The sequence below is a fragment of the Elephantulus edwardii genome, unplaced genomic scaffold, assembly GCF_000299155.1.
Source record: "Elephantulus edwardii isolate Elephantulus edwardi_28Jun2011 unplaced genomic scaffold, EleEdw1.0 scaffold00102, whole genome shotgun sequence".
NCBI classification, from domain to species: domain Eukaryota; kingdom Metazoa; phylum Chordata; class Mammalia; order Macroscelidea; family Macroscelididae; genus Elephantulus; species Elephantulus edwardii.
Window position 1 is genome coordinate 5,841,472 of NW_006399852.1, and position 11,378 is coordinate 5,852,849.

The following is an 11,378-nucleotide window of genomic DNA, read 5'->3' on the forward strand; positions in this document are numbered from 1 at the left end:
TTTTCATTTCAATGAACATCTACAGAGATTTTGGGATTCCATTCATTCATTGTTGCACCCTTCTCCCCGCACAAACCCCTCCCCCCCTCCCCCCCCATTTGCTCCTCTCCTTGAAAAGCAAAAGAAAAACTCCCTCATTGGTTTGGGGAGGTGCGGGGGGGGGGGAGATTGTGTTAATTGTCTATTAAATTCACATGTGAAAAAAGTTATTATTAGAAGAGAAAAATTTTTGAAAAATTAAGGATAATAGGGAATGGCTGTCAGTTTCTTTTTTTATTGGAAATACATTCAAAGATGAAAAATAACTTTAAAAATAGCTACTAATCACTTCCTGGCAGAGACAGGAAGTCTAGCCCATGCTTTGTTCACTTTTCTACTATCCAATGTTTATGAAATATAAATCAATTGCTATTACTATTCATTCTGAAAAGATGGCAACTGAATATGTGAGTCTTATCAGATGAAATATATCAGCATCAAGTTGACCACATCTATAAAAAGAAAAAAAAATAGAGAAGCCCAATTGTTGCAGACCGAGGGTAAAGTATTTTTATAATTATTAACAATGAGACATACAGTCAGGAATGAGATAGAACAGAGAGCATAAAACAGGGGGCCAGCAGTTCTGACTGAAGATCCCAAGCCAAGCTTCTCTGCATATTTATTGAAAATTATCTGGAAGTAGGGGAGCTCTGGTGGCCTAGTGGCAAGGAGCTGCAACTACAATCCCAGAGGCGCACGGTTCGAATCCACCAGATGCTCTGCCAGGAAAGGAGGGACAATCTCCTCCTGTACCAGTCAAATCTGATTTGATGGTACACGCACACAGAAATAATAAAATTTAAAAAAAAAAAGAAAAAGAAAATTATCTGGAAGTAAAGCTCTTTCTATTGAAAACTTTCTGCTTGACTCTGCAAGAATTTGGTAAACCCTTAAGGATTGCCTTAGTGCCTCAGGGTGAACTCTAGCTTGACCAGTGCCTCCCCCACATCCTGAAATAGCATTTAGTTTATTACAAATATTTGGTATTGGCTTCCCATTCTCAATATTATCAGAATTAGGCCAATGGTCAATTGTGAAACAGATTATCAATTGCTCATATGCAGTATCATGTTAAAGCAGAGCAAAATTAAACGAGTTGACAAAAGTCAAATTATCATCTAGAGTATAACCCATTAGAGACAAACATAAGGATAGATTTTCTGTTTTAGCCACTAATTACTGAAGGTCAGACAAATTGTGGGATGACATTAAGGACAGCAAACACGAGGAAAGAAAAGGTTATTAAGAATACAATAAAGTCAATCCTGGGTTTGGGCACCGAAAATAATTAAGGAAGGAATGAAAGACTAAAATGGATATCAGAACAGACTCTAAACCTTGCTTTACCACATAAAGAACTAAGATAAAGGAAGAAAAAATGATGATGGGAGTTGAACAGAAGATTTCAAAAGGCAGTTCAGAAAGAAAAAGTGTTATAATTAAATATGCATAAACTTGAAATTAGAAAACCAAAGGTTGGTATTTCTCAAGCTGAAAGGGCCAAAGAAAAAATTCAACCCTCAATTTGCAAGGGTAAAGAATTCTGTGCCAAAGTATTGAATAATGTATGATGAAGCAAAAAGAGGTGGTGGAAGTATACAGAATGACTAAACCAAGGAGAACTGGTCAATGTTCAACCATTTCAAGAGGCTGTATTTAATCAAGAAACAATGTTAAAGAAAACAGTATAGGCTGCATATAAAGTCCTAGGAATTGTTGAAATATGAACTGGAATATTTCAACAAATAGATACAGCACTGGAAGTGCTCACTCATCTTTGTAGTAAAATTTGAAAGCCAAATTTTTATGAAATTTTAGCCAAATCAGCAAGTGACTGAACATATCTGTTAAATTTGTACAATAAGAAAATAATCAGAGAAACTGGACTATATGAAATAAAATGCTGATTCAACAGAGATTAGAGGAAGATTCATTAACAACCTTGCTATTTGAAAATGAAGAAGCTATATACTTACTGAAGGAGATCAAAGAGACAGTCTTTAGTATTGATTGCACATCAACATAAGAAAACAAAAATTCTCAAAACTGTACCAAAAAGAAACATAATGATAATAAGTGCAAAGACTGATAGCAAGAATTTAATTTTATTTGGATCCATAATGAACATCTATGGAAGTGTCAGTCAATAAATGAATTAATATATGTCATTGGGCAAACCTTCTGCAAAAGACATATATATATATATATATATATATATATATACTTTTTAAATATATATATATATACTTTTTATATATATATATATATATATATATACTTTTTAAATATATATATATACTTTTTAAATATATATATATACTTTTTAAATATATATATATACTTTTTAAATATATATATATACTTTTTAAATATATATATATACATATATATATATATATTTAAAAGCCAACACCGATGACATCTTGAGGATTTAAGTATGCCAGACCCAAGCCATAGCATTTTTATTCATTTAAAATGCATGACAAAACTGGATTATGAATAAAAATTTTGCATCTGATATGAGGCAGGGTCTTTTAAGTAATTTTCACCTATAAACTAGCTGTTGAAAGAATTTGTTTAGGATGTGATGTGGGCAAAGAATTTTGAGTATCTCTTAGGCTTCCAGCAGAATGAAGCAACCGATATTAGAATAAATACATCTGTAATGCTCCTTAGAAATGAGAGTGGCAAGATATTCACTTGTTTAATTTTGACATGACCTCAGGAAAGACAATTTACCAGAAAACACTATTTGGTGACATAGAGGACAAAAATAAATTCTTAGTGAGATGGATTGACACAAAAGCTGAAAAAAATGCACTCAAACATACCGGTGATTGGGTGGATGATGCAGGAGGGACATTTCATTCTGTTATACTTAAAGTCATCATGAATTGGAGCCAACTACACAGCAACTAAAAACAACTCTTTAAAAACAAAGTCTCTCTTGCTGCAATCTATATTGTGAACTAATTATCTTGATTCTATTGAAAACATACCCATCACCCACTAAACAAGGCATCCTGTGACCCTGGCAGCAACTATAATTAATGCTTAGTATTTTGAGAAGGTACAAAGAAAACAAAAAAGAACTCCAGACCTTAAAAGAATTTGTCAGTTGCTAGATTACACCTCCTTAGATAGAAGGTAGATATCTATACCTTAATAATACTCAGGTAGTTGAAGTTTGCAGTTTGAGATTGAAATGGAATCCTTCTGGGTGTGTCTGTGGAAGTCAGGAAATCAACGTGCCCTCGCCAAAAAGACATGCTGATCCCTAACCCCAATACTTGTGAAAGTGACCCTGTTTGAAAATAGCGTCTTTTAAGATATTATCAGTTAGGTTAACTTAAAGTCATATAAAAATAGAATTAATCCTAATTCTATATGATTTGTGTCCTTATAAAAGAGAAGATACATAGAAACACAGAAACATGAACCTCAGAAGTTATCAACACAGCCAGCAATCTTGACTTGTAAGTTACCCATTTTGTCATAGTTTATTACAACAATCCCAGAAAACCAAATGCATAAGCGTATTAATCGACCACATCAAGCTGCCCAGCTAGCTCAGAGCATAAGACTGATAAAAGACCACGTCAGCTTGTGAGGGGACTTTTGAGTAGAACTCATCTCATGAAAAGAGGGTGAGTCAATCATCTGAAGGAACTCTACATGTGGCACAATATCACTAATCAGCTTTGTCCTCTGCTCAGTTCCCCATTGATTCACATTTGCATCCCAGAGAAAGAAGAGAGAGATGAATGAATAATGAAAAACAGGGTTTTCTTAACAATGTTCTACTGTGGGAATGAAAGCCAATACAACAAACAATGATAGAACTATCTGTACTAGAACCAAGAAACAGACCAGTGATTCTTCAAGGAAAGCATGGTGAACCTTTGTCTTAGTACTTTGGGCATCTTGTCAGAGGCACTAATCCTTGGAATAAAGATATCATGCTGAGAAATGTCAGGAAAAGAAAGGGAAACCCTCAGTGAGATAGATTGACCCAGTGACTACAGCAAAGACTTGAGAATAATAGAGATTATGACAATAGCACAGTATTGGGCAAGGTTCAAGTCTGTTCACAAGGTGGTTTTATTTTATTTTATTATTTTTTGTGCATGTACCATCAAATCAGATCTGACTGGTAGAGAAGAAGATTGTTCCTCCTTCTACAGCAGAGCATCTGGTGGATTCGAACTGGGTTCCTCTGGGATTGCAGTGCAGCTTCTCGTCACTAGGCCACAAGAGCTCCCCACAGGGTGGCTTTGAGTCGTATTCAACTTGATGACATCTAACAACAACCCAGAAAGGTAGAGGTGTTTTCTCTCTGTGTGGCACTGATTGTCTATGATAAGAGAGAGAAGTGACCTCAGGAACTTCTTCATACTAATTTTGTTGTTGTTCGGTGCCATTGAGTGAGCTCTCATTCATAGTGTCCTTCTGTAGAACAGAAGGAAATCCTGTCTGATCACGTGCCACCCTCACAACCTTTGCTGTGCTTAGGCTCATTGTTGAGGTCCCTAAGTTGATCCATCTCACTAAGGGTCTTCCTCTCTTTCACTGACCCTTGACTTTTTCCATGTCCCCACTGGTAATATGCCACAAAAGTGAGAGAACTAAGTACAGAACTTGTTTGATAAAGCAGAGAGGGGAGGAGGGGGAAGATGTCATATCATATCTAACCTACTGATAAGTTGTTACTACATACTGTCAAGTCAGAACTGACTCATAGCTGTGAGTTTTCAGAGGCAGTAAATTGCACAAGAGGAGACTGCCCATCTTTCTCCATGAAGCAGCTGGTAGATTCAAAGTATCTGCCTTTGGATTGGCAATACAACTCATCATCAAACTATCAGAGCTCTTTTCTTTAATAAATAAGTGTCTAAGTAGCAGAAGATAAAGGAATGCAGCCTTCAGTATGGATTGATTCTCAATATCAAGGAAAAAAAAGATTCTTACTACTGGACCAATAGGCCATGTCATGATGGATGGAGAGGACATCGAAACTGTCAACAGCTTCATCTTTCTTGGATCCACAATTAACACCCTTGGTACCAGCAGTCAGGAAATAAAGAGATACATTGCAATTGGAAAATCTTCAGTTAGGGACCTTTCCAAATGATTGAGGAGTGGTGATATCAGCTTGAGGACTAAGGTACATCTGATTCAGGCCATGGTCTTTCTAATTACTAGCTATGTATCTGAGACCTGGTCAAAGAATAAGGATGACAGGAAAAGAATTGATGCTTTCAGCTATGGTTTTGGAGAAGAGCACTGAACTTTCCACGGATGGCCAAGAAAACAAATAGATATGTCTTGGAGATGGTGCAGGCAGGGTGCTCTTTGGAGGCAAGGATGATGAGACTTTGCCTCACATACTTTGGACATCTTCCCAGGAGGTGCTATTCCTTGGAGAAGGACATGATGTTGGGTAGAGTGGAGGTTTGGTGAAGGAGAGGAAGACCCTCAACCAGGCTGATTGTCAAAGTGTCTGCTGTAATGTGCTCTTGTATGTCAGGAAGTGTGAGGATGGTACAGGGTAGGACTGGTTTCAGATATTTTGTTCATAGGGCCACTATGAGTTATAGTTGACTCAATGGCACTGAACAACAACAAGTAGCAAAAAAAGGGCTCTAGGGGAAAAAGGCCATGAGCATCTCTCTAAAAAACGCAAAAGGGTGTGAGAACAGCACAACTTCTCATCGCCTCAGAGCAGAAAACAGATAAAGAACCTATAGCCCGGCCCCATGGTGCCTGTAGAGCCACAGAAGCAGCAAGAGGTTCTTTTATTTCTTATTGACTCACAGACACAGTACCAACAATGGGGTTTATCAGGGAAGGAGGTTGGAGAGTGGGGGAGGCAAAGAATAATACACAATGCAAACCCAAGTTTTAGCCAAGTAGTCCCAAGGCCCAATTCCTCGATGAGTTCAGGCTCCTGTTTCAGTTCAGTGGTCAAATCCAAACCACACAGCAAAGTTTGGCTCCAATCCAGCAAGAACAGCTAAACCTTTAACTGTGGCCAGCACAAATGAAAGAAACCTCAGGTCACACTGTCACTATTTCTCCACAGCAATACCATAGATTCTCCACCACCAAGGTCTCACTATCACCAGGGTCTTGCCACCACAAGCCTTTCTTGCCTCAAGTCTTGCTCACCTAAAATCTTGCTGCTTAGTGTGGGAAGCACTCTTCTACTTGTCCTGGTCCCACAGCTATTAGTCACATTTGCAAGACAAGGCTGATTTGCAGGACCATGTATCTGCAGTTAAGGTAGCTGGAGACCAGAGGTGACTAACTAACGGCTATAAAATGCCAACTTTTAGGTTAACACTACAGTAAGTACATAAAAAATGCTTAGACATACTTGCATAAGTATGTCTTATGCATTCACATCATTAGTAGGTAGGTAAGTAAGAGTCAGAGAAACCTGTTTGCATTATCATCCTTCCCCAGCTTTGAAAGAGTGATGACAGGATGAGTTCTTTATACTCCACTTGCCCATTTGCAGCATTTCCCTCCATGATTATATGTTATAAGTAGACAGTCAATCTATCCCAAAGCTCACATATTTGTCATGTCTGTTCAAGCTCTCCAGAATCCAGATAGACAGCCTCTTTGGGAATCTTAGAGAAAATGAATTCTGTGAAATAGACTAGCGTTGTTGTTTGAAGATGATAAACATGAGAACTTTTAAATACAAGCACTCTTCATAAAAGCAGTCATTTAACAAAAGCAATTAAAAGGACCGAATATCTGAAAGCCATCTGTCCTAGTACATATATTAAGAGCTTTATTTAAAGTAGTACTTCAACAATAATGCTAACATCTTTTCTACTCAGTAAAAGAAATAATGTTCCTTCTCCAAATATTCCTTCTGAAAAGATTTGCTTTCTTCTGAGCGTTTTAAATGGCTCCACACAGCCCTGTCACATTGAAGAAGACAAAATGGCACTTTGTGCTACAGGTCTAATCTTACCCAAATTCAATCATTTTCCTACTATTGCATTAATCTTTGACTTTGGCTGTATTCCATTTTCTTCTCAAAAGTCTTGTGATGTCTCTAATTCCAGATAATGATGAAATTAGACTCAGTCTTACTGTCAGTGTTGGATGGCTTAATAAGCCAGGTAAGCACAGGCCTGTTTACTGATCTGTAGTAAGCAATTTTTCACCACATCAGAGATTTCACTTCTAGACATGGATGATATCTCTTATCCTCGCAGCACTTTCCTGCAGAAACCAAGTCTTTTTTTCAAATTTAAAATCCCCATTGTGGTCAGGGTACTAAGTGAGCAAAGTAACCACAGGGTCACATTTGTTTAGTCACACTAATCTGTGGAAAAGTTTTACGTGTTTTCCATCATACTGGTATGCTCACCCAGCTTACTGGGTATTACAACCCTTACTGCAAGCATTGCCCCAAATGCATGGACAGAAAGGAAAGACTCAGCGGGGCTGTCCATACTCTCACATTCTTAGCACAGAGGACTAGTGGTTGAAGTTCTTTAGTGGGGTTGGCTCTGTCTGCGCTCTCACCAACAGTGGACAAAGAGATCTAGAAGATGAGTTTATTCAGATAAAGTTCTCAATAGATTCCTTTGGAAAATCTAACACTGTTTTGTGTAGTATTATTATAAGGTGGTAAGTTTAAAACAAATTCACCAATAATTACAATGATACAAAAATATACACATATCTCTGAAGAAGAACAGGTTTTTGAAGTCCACCATCTGCATGTACACAAAGTCACTTGCTGAAAACATCAGAGGTTGTATCACCAAGGGCCAAGTTCAGGTATTCACTTGTATTCAGGCAACCTCTTAATTTCTCAATCTGTATTTTTTTGTGTGTCTACTGCTTCCCTCTACTCTCCACTACATCATTGATATGTCTATGCTTAGGAAGTGTGAAGACATAAGCATTTGCTCCGAGGAGTATAAAGGGTATGCCTCTCCAAGAGAAGACACACCTTGGTAAGCTACTTACCAACTTCTGAAACTGTCTTGCCATCAACAGCTTTGCTCTTTCTACTAAGAAGACAGCACAATCATTGAGAGCAAGGACTCATATTCAACTCAAAGGAACCCAAGTTACTCTTTATGGAGTTAAGAAGTCCAGGTTTGTGAGGACGAGCATATACGTGCCAAAGCGTGAGAGAAAGAGAAAAAGGTTTACCTGCCAATGAGTAAGAACTCGCCCACCACGCCCAGGCGCCGCATGGCACTCAGGAGCCCTCGGACCGTCATGCCTTCACAGAAGCAGACCACCACTCTGGCCTTGGGGAGCCGCTCTCTGAGCTTGCGCAGGAGACGATCAAAGCTCTTCTCGCCAGCATTGCTGTAGATTTTGTCTGAATGGGCGATGCAGAGGCCTTCCTGGGCAGCCAGCTCTTTGAAAGCGTCCATGCCACTCTCTCCATAATTCCCTGTCCAGAAACAATCAGCAGATGTTCAAGACAACCATGGCAGAAATAGCAACTGAACACTGGGACAAGGATTTTGCTGGTCACAGGGAGTGGAGGAGATAGGCTTGCCAGATAATTTATACAGATCATTGAGACTGCAGGAAGATGAAAAAGGGGAGGAAGCTGGTCTTCCTATCTGGATGGGCCAAAGAGAAAAATCACATAAAACCCAGTGATCAACCAACTCTGAGAAAATGGTGAGAAACTACTAGAGCTTGTCATCCACAGAGAAATAAGTCGGTCCTGTTTTACAACGAGGATGAATAGTGGTTGTCCCAGTTTAACAATGTGTGAGAGATGAGTGCAAGAAGGGTAGGAAGGTCAGTCAGGATGGTGCTAAGGTCTGTTGATTTGAGGGCTTGCTGGAGCTGGCTGCCAAGGAGGAGGCAGCGCCTCGTGCTGCAGCATTTCCAGGCAGAGTAAGCAAAGCATTTGGAACACCTGGCCGGACCAGAGAGAGCAGGTGAGAGGTAGCTCCAGGGTCTTAGTCACAATCTCCCACCCTCTGATGAAGTGATGGGCTTTTGAGAGATTTGTGTCATATATGTTTATTTTACCATTCCTGTAATAAAATGCGCCTTTAAAAAGCTAAGAACACCTGGAAAGCAATGTGTTAAAAAATACCACTTTTTACTATTTCTCCATCTCCATATTACACTGAAGATTTTGGCCTCTGCTTTGGTTTTTCTCTGTACCCTTACTCTCTTTGGCATTTGTCAGTGATGCAAACAGTTAATACGTGAGTGCCAATGGAAGGATGTGTGGCTGAAATCCACCCAGGGGGTGCACTGGCAGAAAGGCTTGGCAATCTGTCTTTCAAATGACATAGCCTTGAAGGTCCTGCTCTGCAACACATACGTCACCATGAATGGAAATCAATTTGATGACAGCTGCTTTGTTTTGTTCAATATCTCTGTCCTTCTTTCCAAGTTTGAGGACTTCGAAATCCATGTCCATCTAACACTATTGTCCTCTCAGTTCCTCTGATGGCCTCCTGGAAAGGAGCTGAGTTGCCAATCCAAAGGCAAGTGGTTTGAATTCACCAGCTGCTCTATAGGAGAAAGATAGGCAATCTCATCCCGTGTGATTGCACTGCCTCTGAAAACCCACTGGGGGGTCAACTATGAGTCGGTTCTGATTCAACGCTGTATAACAACAACAACAAACCATGTGTTTGCCCTTGTTACTATAGACATTTCTAACAGCTCTGAATGTGAGGTTAAAGCCTACTTTCATAACATTTGGGAGATGGGTAACTATCAACTCTTGCCTCCACCGCTGCACTAGCCAGCAATCTGGTAATTCTCCCTGCTTCCACTATTACTACCAATGACCCGTTCCCCACCTCACAACTAGAAAGTGACCGGTTAAGGTTTAAACCAGATTGTGTCACTCCTCTGCATAAAGTACCCATCATTTCACATCACAATCAGAATGAACCAAATGAGCCAATCCTCCCCATGAGCCACGAGGCTCTGAAGGCTGAGTCTGCCGACTTCTCCCACTACCTTTTCCTCGCTGTCTCAAGTCCATGGCCTTTTTCTCCTCTTCCTGGAACATTCAGAAGTTCTCTCAAGCCACTGAATTGGCTGTTTTCCTACCTGAAGAGGTTCTTTTCTACTGCATCTTTTTTTCCTCAATTATATGTCAGTGGAAATAGCACTTCCTTGAACAGACTATTCTAATCAGTTAACTCGAGAGAGCTCTGGTGTGTAATCAGAGAGAGTTACACTGTGAACCCAAAGATTGTGTCTCCACAGCATGGACAAAAGATGGGCAGTCTCTTCCTGTGCCATTTACAGCCTTCGAAACCAGCGGTGTGTCAGCTGGCAATCCATTCTCACTCAATGGCAAACAGGGCTTTTTAAGGGAATCCGTTAAAGTCAATCAGGGAAAACTGGTCACACCTCTTGTTCTTATGTGTGTGCTTATACCTTGTATTTGGGTGATCTGGTGTGGTAAGATGCTGTGCTGTAATCCCAAAGGCGCACAGTTTGAAACCATCACCTGCTCTACAGAGAAGGTTGGAAAATCTTGTCCTAGGCAATTTACTGCCTCTGTAAAACTGATGAGGGCTACCTATGCGTCGGATCTGACTTCACAGCAAAACAGCAACAGTGAACGTAAGCTCCATCAGAACATCTTTTCATTATGATGAAAATATGTTCATTTTTTTCCCTTCTTTTTATGGCTTCACAGGAAGAATGGTTGCCAAACTGTACACATCATAAAAATGCATTTATGGTAACTGCCCAAGTAGAGAGATGGGCTACTGTTTCAAACGAGCAATTTTTGAAATCCAAGTAAAAGTGAATAATTAATTAGCATAATTTAAAAATCACTGACTTGCATTCATTGTAAAGAGAGAATAATTAAAACAGACACTGCTGTTTCACCACTCAGAGTTTCAAAGATTAATAATATTCAGTGTTGGAAAATACATTCACTGCTGCAGAAAGGAGTTAAAACTTTTTGATGGACACTGGCAGAAGTTGTCCATTTTTTTCAAGGTTACTTTCAGACAAATTCAGCAGTTGGTAAGCCCGCATTCCTTTGTTGCTACTGTTGTTATATACTGTCAAATACGAACTGACCCACAGCTGCCACTCCAGCAGGTGCTCAGAGGCTGTAGATCACACAGGAGGAGAATGCCCATATTCTTCCAGCAGAGCACTGAGCTGGTGGATTCGACCTGCCTGCCTTTGTTTGGACAGTACAGCTCCTTACCACCAGGCCAAAGAATTTAAATTTCAGTGTTGATCAAGGATTTATTGTCCTTCTAATGGAATTGAATAAAACTGCTTTGCATTTTTTAGAAGGCTCTCTGTCTCCTTTCCCATAAGATTAAATTACCAAAAAT

General features: G+C 39.5%; 1 protein-coding gene across 3 annotated transcripts in view; it reads right to left on the bottom strand.

Annotated features, from left to right (window-relative positions):
• GRM1 (glutamate receptor, metabotropic 1) overlaps nt 1-11,378 on the bottom strand; it is a 767,595-nt gene that overhangs the window by 531,898 nt on the left and 224,319 nt on the right. For all 3 annotated transcript variants that reach the window (XM_006891654.1, XM_006891655.1, XM_006891656.1), the window contains one exon: nt 8,230-8,479. In XM_006891654.1, coding sequence (XP_006891716.1) covers nt 8,230-8,479 — 250 coding nt within the window. The remainder of the gene's footprint in view (nt 1-8,229; nt 8,480-11,378) is intronic.